The sequence below is a fragment of the Cydia amplana genome, chromosome 3 (assembly GCF_948474715.1).
Source record: "Cydia amplana chromosome 3, ilCydAmpl1.1, whole genome shotgun sequence".
Classification (NCBI taxonomy): domain Eukaryota; kingdom Metazoa; phylum Arthropoda; class Insecta; order Lepidoptera; family Tortricidae; genus Cydia; species Cydia amplana.
The window spans coordinates 5,323,327-5,342,746 of NC_086071.1; the positions used below are offsets into that span (position 1 = coordinate 5,323,327).

General features: G+C 38.2%; 1 protein-coding gene across 1 annotated transcript; it reads right to left on the reverse strand.

The window, feature by feature from the left end:
* Window positions 1–2,883: 2,883 nt before the first annotated feature.
* LOC134662452 (proton-coupled amino acid transporter-like protein CG1139) lies at window positions 2,884–17,439 on the reverse strand. Its single transcript, XM_063518681.1, has 9 exons — window positions 17,267–17,439; window positions 11,656–11,796; window positions 10,299–10,449; window positions 9,629–9,750; window positions 8,280–8,364; window positions 7,408–7,652; window positions 4,431–4,649; window positions 3,610–3,779; window positions 2,884–3,176 (listed from the first exon to the last, which is right to left on the reverse strand). The coding sequence occupies exons 1-9, from the start codon at window positions 17,302–17,304 to the stop codon at window positions 2,935–2,937; spliced, it is 1,413 nt and encodes a 470-aa protein (XP_063374751.1). The 5' UTR covers window positions 17,305–17,439; the 3' UTR covers window positions 2,884–2,934.
* Window positions 17,440–19,420: the final 1,981 nt, after the last annotated feature.

Consider the following 19,420-nt stretch of genomic DNA (forward strand, 5'->3'; position numbering starts at 1 on the left):
TACTCGGTCAACCAGATCTTGATAGTAGAAAAAGGCGGCAAATTTGATTTGGTTGACCAGCTATATTATAACCACTGGACTGGCTCTCTACACACTATACAAGTTTGCTCGCGATTTTTGGTATTTTGTAATACAAAACTTCTACTAATTCTATTTCCTTTGTTTGATATTTGGTAGTTTTAAATAACATTTTCTCGACGTTAGTGCGGGCCGCGCCTCCGCGGCACATTCGATCTGGGTGATGCTCCGCCGTACGTAAGTAAGTACTTAAGGCCCCTCCAAGCTCGTGCGTGAATCTGCGAAAATGACTCCATACTCGCGCTCGCGGCGCGGCGTCGCGCCGCGATTCGCGCACGAGTGTGGAAGGGGCTTTAGGTACCAAATAGCCATAGCACACACTACCGCATTGCACCGCGACCTTGGTGCATCGCTCGAAAAGGTGGCGCCATATCTTTGGCCTATACTCGTGTAGATGGCGCCACTTCTTGATATTTAACAAATCTAACACATATCAGTGAAAGAATAAGGATCAAAGTCAAATGGCGTTCTAAAAGTTTTAATCATGTGTCGAAAGATGGCTGTAAATTTACTGTGACTAAACAATTTACTTTGACAATCCGCCTTTATACAAAATTATCTTTGCTAGTACAACAGGGTGGCGAAACTGATTCTTTCGGGCATTCTCCGCTCGGCTCAGCATTATTGCTAGGCACATCTTGACGACCCTTTGCGTGTACGACCTCATAATCCTCATATAATGTGTCAAGGTCAAACTTCGGTTTCGTAAGAACTAGGAAGTTTCTTTTCTGAGGGGTTACCGCGAAAACCAAAATTCGCAAATTACGGGGATCTTTCTCCTTTACTCCAATGAAGGCGTAATTAGGGTGAAAGAGAAAAATGCCCGCAATTTTGCGAACTTCGAATTTTAGGGTAGTACAGTTGTGGTACAGGGGGCGTACCGCGGAAACCGAAATTCGCAAATTGCGGGGATCTTTCTCTTTTACTCCAATGAAAGTGTAATTAGAGTGACAGAGAAAGATGCCCCCAATTTGCGAACTTCGGTTTTCGCGGTTAGGTATAGCCCAGTCACGAAAATTGCGTGCACTTGTTCGAACGTGCGTGGAGCCCTTTATGCTGCACTGCACTGGTACCACAGCCGACACTGGTAGGCTGAAAGCTGCTGAAAGTGCTGAAACACTGAAACAAGAAGAGTGGATTAGAAAAAACAAGAGAGAGTTTATAATTTTTTTAATGTCAAAATCGCGTCGAAAATCTATCTTCATAAAAATCATGAAGTACCTAGGTACCTAAGTATTTGAACTGTTTGAACTTACTTATTTAGGACGTGTCGTGTCGCGTTGTGATGTGAAAATGTGATACCATGAAATACGTAGTTTTGTTAGTTCAAAGAAGAAAACTGCTATTCGCCGCAGGTTTGCAGTGCAGCCATTTGGCAGCCATGCTTTGCAGTGGGTAAGGGGTAAGTCTTTTGCTTCTCAGCATGTTCTCAGCATTTTTAACAGTAGGTAGGTTATTTTTTTACCGGTTCCTAGGCCCTCGTGCTTGGTTTTATGGTAACGAAAAAACGTTGCGATCATTCTATCGGCGTCAACCGTCTGAACCGCTATGTCCGCTATAGCTACTTACATGTTTTTCATATACCTATAGTAGGCAGGTATCTAACGTTGTAGAACATTATTACAAGTGTGGAGGGGACTTTACAGCAGACGGTCCCTTTCCCAATACCTCGGCTACGGAACGCACGCTCCGAGTGTGTATAGGTCGACGCTGACGCCGACTGTTCGCCGCCGATCGAATTTGAATCAAATGTGCCAATAGGTAGGTACAGTTAACAAAGAACCATTTAGAATAGAATAACATTTCATAATGAATCAAGATATTAGAGTTTTTATCCCAAAAACCATGCCAAGGGTGTGAAAAAGATCGTGGAAGTTGGAAGTTTGTATGGGGAATAAAAACCGCTGAACCCATTTAGATAAAATCTACGTCTACTCTACGTCTATTGGCTCCTCTACACGATGGGCCAGCGCCGGCCACTCCAACACTCGGTTTAGACTCTCGCGCGAGCCACGAGACGAGCCGCGAGCCGCGCCACGAGACGCGAGTCCACCGTTTACACTCGCGTTCGGCTTGTCATTCGGTTATAATTATAAACCTTATGCCGTGCCGTTTGTGTTTAAATTATATTAGCTCGACGAGCTTGCGAGCCACGAGACGAGCCGCGAGCCCACCGCTTACACTCTCGTCTCGTGGCTCGGCTCGCGGCTCGTCACGTGGCTCGCGCGAGAGTCTAAACCGACTACAAGGGACGCATTTATGCGTTAGAGGGAGCAAGTAATATTGCTATCTCATTCTACCGTATGGCTGCGTCCCTTGGAGTGGCCGGCGCTGGCCCACCGTGTAGAGGAGCCATACGATTTAGAATCTACGTCTACGAAAATGATACACAATTTGACTTAGAACCCAAACGTTAACAATTATTAACCTCAGACGTAGAAAAATGGGGACTTGGAATTGGAATAAAACAAAGGCAAATTAAAATATAAAGGATATAATATAATATTATATCGTTCTTACAAAAAAACTTACAGACCTACATACATTATTTTATTACAATAATTTTGTATAATTTATACATCTTTGGTCACTTTCAATTTCGGTACAGACAACCAGTTCAATCGATGTAATATTTGTAATTAGCGACGTAAATCTGTTTCTGTTTGTTAACTGTTAATGTTTTATATCAACCTTTGTAAAAAGGAGGTCCCTTTCTTTATGATGTAAGTAGTTTTATTTATCTTATTTTATTAGGTTCTTTTATCTAAAGAACAGCGCATATTTTATGGTATTTTCTTTAAGACTATTTAAGTGCTTATGGATATTACCAATAAAATGACACAGCCACTTGAATCACTAACTATTAGTTCTGATAATTTCTCTAATACTCTGGGTCACTCCAGTGAACAACACGAAAGATCCAAATATGATAAGAACTATATCCTTCACTAGTATCCAGTTATATTTGCCTAGCCCTCGCTCCCAGTGAAAGATCAGGTCAATGGTAGACGGGGCGATGAGGCCAAGGAAGGAATAGAAAAATGCCCCTTCCAACCCGATTACTTGATCTAGTCGAGGCAACGTTGCCGCCGCTATCACTGTAAGGAAAAAATAAACTTATTAGAAAAATAAAAAAGCGGCATAGCCAGGTGTACGCCAACAAGCTGTAACACCGTGTACGGCTTGTTGGCGTTTAAAACCAGAACCACACCAGTGTGTGACGCACGCGCATGTGGCGTATTAGCTATGCCGACTAAGGCCTTCACCACACGGCGTCGTAACGTAAGAGACGCGTACCTAAGCGTAACGTAACGTAATACGCGCGTAGAACGAGAGCGCTATGAACACTAACATACCTCCACGCGTTCCCGAGATAGAGGGTCTTGACAGACTGACGGACAACAACGTGATCCTATAAGGGTTCCGTTTGTTACTTTTGAGTTATGGAACCCTTAAAAAATATAAAAATAATCGTTAATTATTAAATTATTATAGGTACCTATATGTACATAATTAATGGTATAATCTTACCAGTAAGCGTAGCAAACACTGCTCGCATGACGCTTTGCGCTAGGTTATGGTGTTTTTGCCCCAAGTATCCTTTAGTGTTGCGCCACACGATTTCCATGGGGACGTAAAATTGAAGAGTATAGGTGAAGAAGATGGCCACTACAATAAAACTCTTTGCCATCAACGCTGGGCTGAAAAATATTTACACTTTCATGAGTGTCCCGTCATTTTTCCACAACATACACGTGCCTTTACGTTTTATTAGACAATAGGAAATATTCCTAGCAAAATTAGGTATTTCCTAAATTGTCGCTTATCCTAAACAGTCACCTGCAATAATATGTTACTTTTCGAAGGCCGCAAAAATATGTGACACGCTCTTATGGCTCTACAAATAAGATCTTGTCAGATAGTTTTGCGGCCTTCCTTGTGTAACATATTATTATTGCAGGTGAAGTATACAATTGTACATAGTAATTATGAGTGGTCCAATGTTTGGTTAGGTGTAGGCATGTGTAGGTTTTGTGCTTGAGCAATTATTAAAAATTTTTGGTCAATTTTATTGACGTCGTTAATCTTCATTTTAATTGCTATAAACGACTTTGGCGTATTGAGTTAATAAATTATTTGTGAATACTCGTAGGTATCGAAATCTTAGTATTTAATTGGGACATTATCTATGAACAGGGACCTTATTGTCGATGGCGCTTACGCCGCTCAGCGTCGCGTGGCATTGTATCTATATCAGAGCATCGTAAGCAACGGTGTAAGGGCCATCGGCAATAAGGTCCCTTTTCATAGATAACGTCACAATTAATCCCATTTATCAACTAGGTACATACATTTCACTTTTACTCGTAGGCAGATTCAGCGTGATACTGCCCTCCGATTCTTCTCCATATTTAACGTAGCCTAGGAAGCCCATGATCATGTACAGGAGCACCACGACCGACATGGTGATGTTGAGGACCCCTGGGCAACCCAGGAAATGTTGAGGCTTGGCCATGGTATTCTCAACCGGAAGCACTACGCCGATGCCTTCCATGGCAAAAATCACTGTACTGAAATAAATGCCAAATGAGTTAAGTTTATTATGTACTAGCGACCCGCCCCGGCTTCACACGGGTTAACAAATTATACATAAACCTTCCTCTTGAATCACTCTATCTATTAAAAAAAACCGGCCAAGTGCGAGTCGGACTCGCGCACGGAGGGTTCCGCACCATCAACAAAAAATAGAGCAAAACAAGCAAAAAAAACAAGCAAAAAAACGGTCACCCATCCAAGTACTGACCCCGCCCGACGTTGCTTAACTTCGGTCAAAAATCTCGTTTTTTGTATGGGAGCCCCACTTAAATCTTTATTTTATTCTGTTTTTAGTATTTGTTGTTATAGCGGCAACAGAAATACATCATCTGTGAAAATTTCAACTGTCTAGCTATCACGGTTCGTGAGATACAGCCTGATGACAGACGGACGGACGGACGGACGGACAGCGGAGTCTTAGTAATAGGGTCCCGTTTTTACCCTTTGAGTGCGGAACCCTAAAAACCCGCATCGAAATCCGTTGCGTAGTTTTAAAGATCTAAGCATACATACGGACAGACAGACAGCGGGAAGCGACTTTGTTTTATACTATGTAGTGATGATCAGACAGACGTGTGTTTGTCTTAGACTTTATAGGGTTTGCAATCCGGATCCGAAATGTATGAAATTATCCGGATTCGGATCCGCGGATCTTCCGATACATTTCGGATCCGTCGTGCAAACCCTAATCAGACGTGTGTTTGTCTTAGACTTTATTTAAACTAGTAAAATGTAAATTTCTAATCGGTTAATGCAAAATATTCTTATCTAATTTAATCTATTAAACTCTAATAACTATATCGTCTTGGTCTGCGTGGGATATGGGATGATGATGATGATTGATAAAACTATCCTATTATCCTTCCTCGGGCCTCAAAATATGTCCATACCAAATTTCATCTAAATCTGTTCAGCGGTTTAAGCGTGAAGGGGTTCCTAGTAGAATGTTCGCGATCCCAGGACGCCTCCCCAAACGGCATATTGTGGGAAACGCCGGTGTGGGTTTAGTGGGTAGGCTCCTCCCCTCTTTTCATAACTGAAAAGAGCTGGGAGGTGAGAGTCCCACATACCCCCCATTATGGGCCCACGTCGGGGCCAGGGGGACGATGCGTAACAGCATTCCCACATCGACAACAAAAAAAAAGCGTCAAGGGGTAATAGGCAGGCAGAGTTACTTCTGCATTCATAATATTTAGTAGAGATGAGAATCCCCTTATTTTATTAGTATAACGGCAATTGAAAAACACACTCAGAAAATTTTCATTGTTTGTCGATAAGACGGTTCTTGAGAAACAGCCCGCTGACAGAACAATAAAAGAAAGTACATTGTAAGCCACAGAAAATATGAATGTAAGCTAAATATAGAGTCCCGATCGTAACTCGTTTTGAACGGAACTATAAATAAAACGTAAACATATTTAAAACGCCTACGCAAATGAAACAGGCAATGTTCATTATGTTTATAATGCAAAAGTTTACGGGCGATCGGGCGCACGAGTGTTATCTGGTTCTCAAAATTGGGTAAATCTGAGCGTCTATACCGCAAAAAATCGAACTTCGAAATTTTCATACACAATGGACGGGAGAGAGGCAGATAGACGAAAGAACGCCCTTATTAATAATCAAAAAGTTCTCTTTCTTCTCTACACTTCTCAACGCTCTCATTTCCACTGCATTCACTTGGCTCTGATGCCTCTTCTGCCATACCCAACTTTCGCTACCATACTCGTAGATAAGTGTAGGCACCAACACCCCTTGCACAGCCAACCGTGCTTTTTAGGGCGTACCCAAATGGTAAAAACGGGACCCTATTACTGGACTCCGCTGTCCGTCCGTCTGTCCGCCTGTCCGTCTGTTTGTCTGTAACTCATGAACCGCGATAGCTAGACAGTTTAAATTTTCACAGATGATGTATTTCTGTTGCCGCTATAACAACAAATACTAAAAACAAAATAAAATATATTAAATATTAAACAACTAGCCAGTTACCGTTAAGATTATTTTAATTTTTTAACGTTTTCGTTTATCTATAACGTTTTACGCATTATGCTGAGTCCAGGCCCAATTCGTGGTAGGTAAACTATTTTATATGTTGCCGAGTCTCAGGCTGCAGTGAAGCGGCAAAAGTATGCCCCCCTGGGAGCAGGATACATTTTTGTCCCTTTCGCGGTAGAAACGGCGGGCTGCTGGGGGGCGGACGCGAAAAACATGGTGCGCGACATAGGCCGTCGACTTAGGCAGAAGGGGGAGGACCCCCGCTCCGAGGCGTTTCTGGTGCAAAGGCTATCCATAGCCATCCAGCGCGGCAATGCCGCGAGTGTTATGGGCACTTTTGCACCGGAAGCATCTAGGAGCGGCAGCAATGTTTAGTTAGTAGTTAGTTTGTAAGTATGACCGTATGTATGTCTTTTTAATTGTATTTTAACCTGTCTTTTACTGCAATTCTGAAATTTAATTTAATTAGACTTTATCTTTTATATGTTTGTTTATGTCGTATTCTATTTTTTATGAATTTTAAGTTATCGTGAATAAAAATAATTTATTTCTGATTTCTGAAACAAGCTAAAAAGTAGGGTAAAAACACATTTATTGGCACCGGTATTAATTTGCACTCAAACTGGGATAAACAGTAATAGGTACTGCCAAAGTTGTAAATCTGAACTTATGGGGGGCCGAATAAACATAGCTTTACCCTACAAAAGAGGCCTTATAAAAGGAGGTGAATGGATTTACCCGATAAATAGTGGCAGTTTTCCAATGTCTACAGACATAGGTCGCTGGCTTAGGTCTGGGAAGTCTGAGCAGATGTAGTAAGAGCAAATGAGAAATGTTGCTACAAGAAGAACATTTGCTGCGCCAGAGAAGGGGGCCAAATACTTCAGGTTCCTTATTTGAGTAAAGATCAAAAGTGGTACTAGGAACATCAGGTAATACATGTACACGTTCAAGTTGTTGTCCTTGTGAAATAAGTCCACTATCTGCAAAAGAAAATAAAATCTGTTACAAAATATTTAATTAAAAGCAGGCACACGAAAGAGAATTACAAATAAGTACACATGAGAAAGATTTAAAACAATTTAAAGCAATTTAATAACTGCATGAGTCGACACATAGACCATTATCAAAACAACCGAATTAATAAAACTTTCGAGATGGAATCTGATGATAGGATCTTTATCCAAAAGAAATCGGGAAATCTTCAAGGCATACCTATAATGATTTTTTGTATTTTTATAGAGTTAGAGATAAGTCTGCAGCGATTTTGATAGCACACGCAGTGAAAGTGTTATTTTAAACGTCAAACTTCTATGAAATTATGGCTATTAAAATCGTTGCAGACTTATCTTGGTCTAACTGCTAGTAACAATTTAACTCGTGTATTTTTTATTCGAGAAGTACCCGTCAACCTATCACTAGATTTCTTTAGGTTTCTATATTTAATATTTAAATTTTTTTAGCAATAACCCAAAGATGCAATAACTTATTGTTTTGTTTATTGATTTTTATTTCAAACTTCCTACTCAAGCCGAAAAAAAATATTGTAAGTATTATTAGTCTGTTTATTTTTGTTAAGGAACTGACTTTGTCACGGTTCCAATACCTACCTGTTTAACAGAGTCCACCAGCAGAATGACGTACACCGCACAGGCGCCAAGTATGGTAAACGCCATCGCCCAATCTATAAATATCCTGTAACATGAGAGAAACGTCATTTCCTGACAATCTAAATTGCATGCCTATTTTTTTAGTAGACTATTCTCAACCTTTAGATAAGTAGGATGATAAATTTAAAGATCTCATCAAGATTTGCGTATACAGCACGTCCCCGTCTGCAGCTCGAGCACGTCGTGTGTGCGAGTCACGCGTCTTGATTCGTAGACGCAGAAAGAGACGTGCTGCATACTTACTCTGCATAGTGCATGCATACGCATCCGGTTTGCACTGGTCATTAGTGAACATTTCGAAAAACATTTGGTACTTTATAAGTTGCAACAAATGTGGCCCGCCCTAATGTAACTTTAAACCGCCGGTGGGAGTCCAAAAACTTTAGTACTTACAAATGTTGTCAACGAAATCAAACCAGCCAAAATTAAATATAAATATTTATTTTTGTTCCGAGGTAGTTTAGGACACTCCCTTGTTAAAAGGACATAAATGCTGCAAAGGTAGGTACGTTCTTGGATTTGTATCCTATTTGTACGTATCGAATGGATTTTTATTGCACATTATTATCATACCAAACGGCAGTACTGCGCGTGATAGGACATGCATTTTCCGGATTTTTCGGTTTACATCTTACTACTTTTAAATTTTAACAAGCAGAAACGTCTGCGATCGATGGCTATTAAGCTTAGAATAAAGTTAAAAGTGGAAAAATTTCTGTCTTGGGTTAAATTTATTCTAATCTTACTACTTATTTTTCGCATCGCATCTCTACTACATGTATTATGTGTGTAGGCAGGTATATAACCTACTGTTTAAAAATACTAAGTGCTGTATCGGTAGTTCAGTTGGTCAAAAAATCAAATTGGACCAATCATAATCAATTGGCGCAACCGGCGAACCACTCTGCTATACCGTGATTGCCTTACGTTGATGCTCTTCAATGACAAAGTAAATATTGAATCATGCATTTTATAGTATTCACAATGATATTTTACTGTGTCAGTATGTTAATAGATTGTACCTCAAGTGTGCTGAGCGCTTAGTAGTTTAGGTTTTAATCCTTACACTTAACTTATAGGTATGATTTATGTATATCCAAAAATGGCAATCACGCTCTAACGTCAACTGCCACGAGAAAGAAAATTATATTTCTTATAATACCTGTCTGGCCTGGTGGGTATTTTAGTGCCCCTGCTGAGTGATAGAGAATGTCTAGGAAACTCGGAACATGACCTGATATGGTTTTTTGTGTGTCATGTATAAAAAAATAATTACAAAAATAATTTACCTTGATGCCTTAGACAATCTTCTCAAAGGCCTTGGTCCAGTCGCGAAGACTGCTTCCACGGTTTCTGCGTAACCCAGGGATGGCTTCTTAGCTACTTTTGAGACGTCTTGTGAAGTTTTGACCTGTGAATGCAAACATCTCTATAAATATTTTAATTACATAATTTTCTTGAGACTCCGAAGACGGAAGTACCTATCAAAAGCGTGAACGGGTAACCGTTTCTAGATATTTATTTGGGATCTTAAATTTTTTTATGAAAATGATATCTAAGTACAACTAGTAATTTCGGATAAACATCGAAATCCAACCTACAAATTTGCGAAAACTCAACGAATTCTTAATAGTATTTACTTAATGCTAAATTCGCTTAACAATAGTTCTTAAAGTTCGAGGATAGAAGTTACAAAACGAGGCGCCGCTGAGTTTATAAATAATAAGTAGACCGCGAATATATTCATCAGTCCTGTTACGTTGCGTACCTATAATTATTTCTCTCCGACAGCAGGATAACTTTTGGAGGCAGATATTTCTCTTATAAAAAAAAACAGTGACCTAATGGACATAGGTATGAATAGTGTAATCAGTATTAGTAGTATCATTATTCGGTAATCAGTAGTCTATTTAGTAGGTTTATCAATAATTTGAATGCCGAGTCATTATTATAGCTTACCAGTAAATATACACAATGTGTACAGATGTAGCCCAGGATGATGGTTCCGAATATTCCTACAAGGGTTCCGGAATTCTTAAAAGCAGCTGGCATGGCTAGTATACCGGAGCCAAGAGACGACTTGAGCAGATTTGCGAATGACCTTAAATCTCTGAAAACGAAAATTTGTCAAATTACTTAAGTGAAAAAGCCAATTTCGTAAGAATTGTGTAGAAAGATCTATAATCATTTCTATACTAGTTTGTGTTACAAGGGATCAAAATGATATATTTCCGTCAAGGGCGTACATTGAATCCTGAGCGTAATGAGGGATTCAAGTGTTAACGCCCAAGACGAAATAATTTTGATACCGTGTGACACATACTGCTTTTCACATCAACTATGAGGAAAATAAAAAAATCTTAGTGTTGACACAATCTGATGCTTAAACAGATTATTTAAGCTAAAAAATAATGTGCAAAAAAAAATTTAAAAATAGTGTGCTAGAACAGAAAAATTTTACTTTGATCCCTCCTGGCAGGGAAGAAAAAGCTCTTTTCCGAATAGGTGGTGTGAAGAAAGAATTTATTTTCCAGATCTATTTAATTTTTATTATTTGCTAAACGTAACTTAACCATTCTTGGAATTAGGTTGTCGAGTGGTCCCAAGCATTCCAAATTAGCCGTGGCAAAAATTCCGGGACAACGATAGGAAAATGAAAATAAGAAATACACAGTTGCCTAATGCGAGAATCTAAACTAGAGCAGTCTCTAGAGCAGTGTCGTATGCATAATTTTATTAGACAGCAGTTTGAATTCTGATCGCCCTGGCGTTGTCGCGCGCATATCTCAAGCGCGAATTGAAATACTCTTGATGTTTCAAACCCTTTACCAGCACCAGTGGCCAAGGGCACAGAATAAATAATAGTACTAAGTACAGAAGACTCACTCTCTAACAAAACGCATCTGTTACGATCAGCACAGATATGGCCGCTAGGTGGCGACAGCGCCACGCGCGGCTTATGGCTTTCCCCAAAATTGGGGCCGAACGGATGTACTTTTAGCTACCTGTAGCAAAACGACGAAATCGCGGAGTGAGACACGCCTGCCACGGGTAAATTGTGTACTTACCTAAACATTTTTGCATAAAAAAAGATTTTTATACGAAAAATTCCCTAAAATTCAACGTTTTAGCCTCCCAGGTATTGCTTGTCAAGTTGACCACTGGATCCGAAGCTAGCGTTGATGAAAAACTATTTATCGAGGACTAGAGGTTTGACAAATTTATAAAACTATTAAACTTGTAACAATACTCTTGAATTAGGACCCGTATGCCCAGACTTAACATTGTCAAGTCAAAAAGTAACTTATATACTTACGAATTAGGATATTGTAGTTTTCTATTCTGGAATGGATCATATTCGTTCTTCTCCGGGTCATTATTATTTTCTTTACATTTGGTGTTGATTGTGTTGATGGATATTGTTGATGGGAATACACCATTTTCTGTTATAATTGCCCTGAAATCATGAATACCGGTGATTAGTTGGAAGCAGGTGTCGTCCGTAGACACTCGCAACTGTTAGAATGTCTGTATAGCCCTTAAGTAATATCTATGACAAATTATATAAGTAGATCTGCATTATCTATGCTTCCTTCTCTTTTTGCTCCGACCCCAGCCGAGCACACATACCTAACCTATAACATGATGTGACATTTTCTTTTCCTATTTTATTTCACTATGTGAAAAAGGACAATATACGATGTGAGTACTCGCAACCTATTTATTATTTAATTGCCCTTTAACAATCGATCACACCGACCAGACAAATGCTGTTGTTTCCTAGATTGGTGGCCAAGTGACAATCCGTCACAGCAACAACAGAGGGGCTGCAAGTGCATTGCCGGCATTTAATATGGGATGGGTTTTGGGATCGTCATTGTTTAATTTTTGTACAAAATACTTGTAATTATTATTGGCATACTGTTATTTTTGTCCCAAAACTAATGCAAAATTTGAATTTACTGAACACAGATTTTTAGGGTTCCGTAGCCAACATGGCAAAAACAGAACCTCATAGTTTCATGTCCGTCTGTCCGCTGTCTGTAAGTCACAGTAATTTAATTCAGAAACTATAAGATATATTAGATTTTAATAAAATTTGCAACGTAGGTGTATTTTGGGAGCCGCTACTTAGCTTGGAAGTCAACATTTATAAAAATATATATTAAGGAAATAAAAATAACAGATAAAATCAACAGAGGGTACATCATTAGATAGGTCTTTAAAAATACCAACAATCCGAGGTATATGGAAAAAATTGTAAACTAGTAGATTCGTAAAAACCCTTAGCGGTCCACGCATTGGGTTTATATTGCCTGATTTGCCTGTCGTTAATAATTTTGTCCATACCTTCCTTATTTCATAGTGTAAAAGATATTCACGTTTATTTGTTATACAATAAAGTTATTCTTATCATGCGTAATTGTTTTAGATTTTTTTCCAGACATCACGAGCGCAAAGAGTGTTTATACTCGTATGTAGCCTTGTCAATATTTAATTATAAATTAACTATCTTAATCCCAACATACTTAACATAGTATAGCTGTGTAATTAGTTAGTATTTAGGTATACTTGTTTCGAGTACTTACCTAGCCTACTCAATTGTAACGGTCGTGTTTCAATTTATCACCACTCGTTGCGATTTTCCTACTTTTCGAACTTGTATCGTAATGTAGGTACTATATTCTATCTACCTAGTCGCTAGGATTTGTGTGGTGATATAATGAATCTGGAAGACTCTGAACTAACACTCTTAACACTATATGAATCTATCCTGCACCAACATTTGTCTTTGTTTGACACAAACAAATGGTTGACTGGTAGAGAATGCCTTTAGGCATTAAGTCCGCCATTTGTACAGTCAAGTGTAAAAATATGGGTGCACTCATCATACTCAAAAATATGTCCCGTAGCTCTTATGTCAGCGAATTAGCAACTATGGGACATATTTTTGAGTAAGCGTATGCACCTATTTTTTTTTAGATTTGACTGTATTTTTATATTTTTATGTGTTTGTGCAATAAAGTTTAAATAAATAAAAAATTAATTACCTAATCTAATATAATTTAATTATTATATAATCTGAAACATATTTGTTCTAACTAGTGACATGATATAATTATTTCTAGGCATCAATATTAATAAAATGCTCCCACAAAAGTGAGTGGTAATGAACGAACATCAAAGATATTCCATAATCATACACTAGAACATTTATAATTTCTGCATTTGAATCTTTTGCGTTTTAAAATAATTTATAAATATAAAATTTAACTAGCCTAGTTGCTTTCAGACTGAATTCAGAGCGCCTACCGCGAACCACGTTCGACGTGTTGCCTCTCTGTCGCACTTGTAAATTCGTACGTAAGTGTGACAGGGAGGTAACACGTCGAACGTGGTTCGCGGTAGGCCCTCTGAGACACAACAGTACAATGTAACCAAAATATTAAGTGTTTTAGCGCATATTCTGTAGACAAGGAATTCTACTAGGTACATATTTGTTCAAGTGACTGTTATGTTACTAAGTAAATACGCAATGACGTTACAGCATGCTTTAATTAAATATAATCGTTATCTTTTACATAATTCAATAATTATTTTATTGATGATACAGGCCAATATGTATCTTTTTATAGCTTAGGCACTTTTGTTGTAATTATATTTACCTTATTTCCTCGCATGTTTGGAGAAAAGCACTATATATGCCTCGGCAGGAATAGCAATTCGTGGATTCGTCATCTTTGCCGGACTCCGCTTCGCGTCGTCCGACAAAATCGAAACTCATCCACGGATTGCCCTTTCCCGGCCTCTGCAATAATGTACTATAACAGATCGTTAAATGTTCATTTAAGCAGTCAATGGTATCAGGTACCTAATGAGTTAATGACTTATATGATAAGTATATTGTATTATAAGATAAAAATAGGAATTATAGACTAAACGACTCACGAATACTTTCGTACATTGACCCACCTGTTCCTATCTCTATCGCACGCTCGTATTTATATTGCTGTCAATGTTACTGTGCGAGCGGGACGACTATTGTTAATAGTTGCTATGTTTTCTTAAATATTTTCCTCATTGCACCCACGCTCGACAATTTCTATTTTGCCCTATGGTATGGTGGTGGTGGTAGAGAATGCCTTAAGGCATTAAGTCCACCATTTGTACTTATTTTTATTGTGCAATAAAGTTTCGTGACGCCACGATTAAGTTTAAGCCGTCTTGAAGTATGGAAAACAAAAAAAATGCGATTTTGACGGTGAAATATTGCGTATAATATATATTTATTAAGTAGTTTTAAGTGTACGATACAATCTATTATTTAATACTTAATATGTAAAGGAATCAAGTGGTACCTACCTTTTTCAATTAGGAAGGTAAAAAGAATAGAATTTCGAGGTCTTGAATGATTCACTATTGTCATATTTTTTGTCCAATTTATTGTGATAAAATGCTAATTTTCTATTTACACATTTCACTAAATTTGGTTATAAAATTTGTCATGTGTCATGATTCAATTGCAACGTTAAGCTCCTAAGGCATTGAAAAATAGCATATAAAATGTATTTTACAGTACATATGGGGACACTTCGGGCGTATGTCGAAACTTTAAAGTGCCATATGTAGTGTAAAACGTTGTTCGATACACGTGCGAATAGGTGATTCGCAACTCGTGTCGATTTAAAACACTCCCTTCGATCGTGTTTTAATTTATCGCCACTCGTTTCGAATTTCCTCTTTTTCGCATGTTCAGGACTGTGAACAGTGTGAACGTGAAAAGTTACGAAAGTTGCTCAATGTTGGCGCCGCTTCAGCAGACCAGCCAGACTACCGCCTACGCGCGCTGTGAATAGTTTTCGTCCGACAGGTATGTGGGACATATATAAACAATAATATAGAGGTTACTACATACGAGCTACGAGCACGTAAAAAATGTAAACAACTGGTGTTTCTGTTGGTCGGCAAAATACTTAAAATAGGTATTTAATTCGTTTATGACGTAGGTACTGAAAGTCATTTAAATACGAGTGTGGGTTTATAAAACGACCGCAGCGATTTCGCGAGTTCTAATGCGAAATTACGTACAGTTACATGCACAGCTTTATCTACATACACACACATTATAAGCTCTGTATGATGTGTTCAGAAACCGCATTGCAACAGTTATTACGACCGGCATTGCGGCATCATTGTTCTGTTGCGGATAAGGGTCAGGTCAGGCCCAGGTCATAATAGGAAATTAAAAAAAAAACATGCCTATGGTTCACTTATTTGTCAGAGATGACATTTTAAATAAGGTTGGCAACAATCTATTTCATTCAATATTTTTTAAGTGGTCATTACACGAAGTATCGAAAAAGTGTCAAAAAGATACTGCGTGTATGCACAAATGCTTTTTTGGGGAATAGACTAAAGACTTGTCTTGACAACTATAAGGTAGGGTTTTAAAGGTGTGTGCACGACCCTTTAAATGACAAATAAAAGTACGGGAGTAGAAAAAAGTATAAAAAGAGTCATGGCTCCTCTACACGATGGGCCAACGCCGGCCACTCCAAGGGACGCAGCCATGCGGTAGAATGAGATTGCAATATCACTTGCTCCCTCTAACGCATAAATGCGTCCCTTGGAGTGGCCGGCGTTGGCCCATCGTGTAGAGGAGCCATCAGATAGATGACGCTGTTAACCTGATTGAAACTTTGTCAAGTGGTGTTCAGTAATATGATCACACTATCATCATTGACATAAATATTACTTCTTACGGGCACTAAGAATGGTGCCAATTAAGCGGTGTCATTTTGGGTGTCAGTGGTGTCACGCTCGAATTACGAGCCATTGACTTTGATCGGGTTTGTTCATGGTCGCTATGGAGAATAGGGTTGCCAGATCGAAAGGCGCTATTATAATATAAAATTATATAATATAAAATATAAAATTTTCGGGATTTTGAGACTTAAGTCGGGAAAAAAAACATTCAAATTAAAGTTATTGTATTATACTTGGTCAACCAGATCTTGACAGTAGAAAAAGGCGGCAAATTTGAAAAATATAGGCGCGAAGGGATATCGTCCCAAAGAAAATTTGAATTTCGCGCCTTTTTTTACTGACAAGATTTGGTTGACTATCTATAAAAATAACGATATTTTACATTATTGGCACTACGTCAGCTGCTCTGCCCATAGACTTTTTTATAACGCTGACCCGCTCGACACGGGTCGCTCGCTCGCTCGACGACAGTTCGGAACTTGAAATTATTGTTTTATAACGTGCAGCTGTTTTTCGGGACAATTTCCACTTTGTCGGGAATCGGGAACACATGCTAAAAATCAGGAGAATCCCGCCAAATCCCGACCATCTGGCAACCCTAATGGAGAAGGCCGCGGTAACATACGATTGTTTTATTCAATCTATGGTGGTCTATGTTCGCGTCGAGGCGAGCACGACGCCCGGAGCCTGCGTTTTGTGACCGATTCGAACGTGCACTGACATCAAACCGATATAAGAATGATATTGGAATCCTAGTTTTCATCGCACGTTCATTTCCTTGTCCGCTATAGTGCAAACAATTGCCTGTAGTCGAATTTAGTTATTTGAGCAGTTTGCAGTTCAGGAATGTCGTAACATTAATAAGTCTTTCTTTAGTAAGTACCTATCTATAAATGTAGTAGCTACATTGCATATTCGACACACTCGAGCGAACTCGTGTAAATAAGTAATTATTTATGATAATTATGATTCAACTAAGTACATATTGGTTTTTAAATTCCGTCTGGTTTTATATTTTACCGTTATGATAAGCCTACCTATATTTAATAACACTGCATGTTTAATTTCTATGCTGAATTTTCCAAATGGATGTTAACATTCTTCGACAACGTATAATGTTTTATTGGTCCAGTATTGGTAAAATATCACTATTTACTCACGTGGAACTGAACTCCTTCATATTGTAGCTGTTTGACATCGCTGGATCACAACACTATTTCTGTATTAAACATGAATAAACACTAAATCGGTTGTTTTAGTTTGTGGTGTTTGGGCGCAAGCGGCATGGTTGGCGCGCATCGGATTGTCAAATGATCGCGTGTACGACACCAAAGAAATCTTAATCACCTTAAGCCCACTTATTGGCACGTGTTTAGCGACGTAGGTCATTCATGTGTTCAGCCTTACTTAAGTACTAACTTTGCAAGGGTTACTAAAGGAATCGGCACGGGAATTTCTTGTAACATAGGAATATGTTATTTATAAAAAAATAGGACTACGAAATATGTTTATGCAAAAAAGCCTTAGTGAGGATAATATTCTTGAATATTTTACTGGTTTATTTCCTTTTGGATTTAGTACGTATATAAAATGTAAGTAATAGGTAGCTTTAACTAGGTGAGGGTGGGGAGGGTCGATCCCTAGGGGACACTTGGTAAACTTCATTTTTAATCAAACCAAACGAGATACAATTTTTTGCGCTGGTAACACTCATTCATTCGTTCCTAACTTCACGTTCTGTCATGGCACTGTATCGGAAAAGTCAGTGGTTCAAAAATGGCGGACGGTGAAAGATTTTCTGCGTACTATATTAAATTTTCGGTAAACTTTAACTGGATTTATTTTATAATATGAGATGGAAATGATGTTAGTGAGTGTGCTTATTTTATTTGTTGTTTATTGAAGTGATGATTAACTTGGATTACATTGATATACGCGAATACATGTTTCGAGTACGGCACGTTTTATAATCTTACTATGTATGGGGAGACTTTGTCTTTTTCTTCAGGGGAGATATGATTCCGGGATCATGTCACCCCCAAAGCGATCAAGTATACATTGTAATAAATTTACTTACAAAATGATTCATAGAGCTATCATAAATATTTTCTTTTCTTTAGTAAATCATGCCGCGAAAGTACGACCAGAGAAACACTGATTTAAACTTTCAAGGTTTTTGACTCATTATTGTTTATTAAAACGGAATTTAATGGCGTATAATTCCGTTTTTAATTATACAACCGACTCCGAAAACGGAATTATCCCCGTGGCCTTTGAAAAGACTGACTAAAGTTGACATCAACATTTTACGAACTACCCGTACTTGGTCTTTTTTATCAAGGTAAACGTTTTACACACAGGGGATGTTACTCGGTCGACAAAAAACACTTATAACGATATTTGGTTTTCAACCGGCGATATTTGTTTTTATGGATGAAATGCTATTTCAATGGCTTTCCGACCTTATGTACTATAGAACCGACGGTCCATAGAAAGGATTTTAGGATTATGCAGCTCAAACACCGTCCTCGAAACGTGAGCAGTAAATTTCTAAACTTATTTATTATAGTAAACAATAACGACCAGTGATGGGTAAAAAAATTAAAATTGCTGTAGGTATCTGACGCTAAAAATACCTTCATAAGAACTTTAAAAAAATTAGCTTGTTACAAGAAATTTTATGTTAATAACTTAGATTTTTGTTTTTTTTTTGGTACAAAAATTGATTCCCTATTTTATGTTGTTTTATGGATAATACGATTACATTGTTTTTTAAAAGTATAAGATTATGGATTAATATGTGTTTGATATCTTCATATATTAATTTTCTGTAGATAAAGTGAATAAATTAATGTAGATACTACCCTCGAAATATGACATTGCCACTTAAAATCTTTTTACCAAGTATCCCCAAATCTGGAAGACTTGATCCCTTCGGCTTAGACATCTGATTACCGGAAATACAACTTCAAGGCATGGAAGATGCAATATATATATGTTTGCTGTGTATTTTAAAAATTATAGATGCATTGCTAATAGCGATCCGAGTTAAATAATCAATGAGAATCTGGTATGGGGAGACATGGTAAAAATATGTTTACCATGTGTCCCAAGAACCAGGGTCACTTGATACCCCTAGGATCAAGGCTCCCGACCAGGGGTAAACAAGTCTCCCTTACATAGGGGACACATGGTAAAAGTCAACAGTATGGGTTTTCATTAAATAATGATCTAATTTATTGCACAAATCTGTTCTAATTCAAACTATTAATGAAGAGATAAATTCTGAGTCGTATGGTCTATAAAGTTTTTCA

Coding starts and splice junctions, on each gene's coding strand:
- LOC134662452 (XM_063518681.1), bottom strand. CDS start 17,304: ATGTCAAACAGCTACAATATGAAGGAGTTCAGTTCCAC. Junction 11,797..17,266: donor ATGAAGGAGTTCAGTTCCAC/GTGAGTAAATAG, acceptor TCATGATTTCAG/GGCAATTATAACAGAAAATG. Junction 9,751..10,298: donor CACATTGTGTATATTTACTG/GTAAGCTATAAT, acceptor TTGCATTCACAG/GTCAAAACTTCACAAGACGT.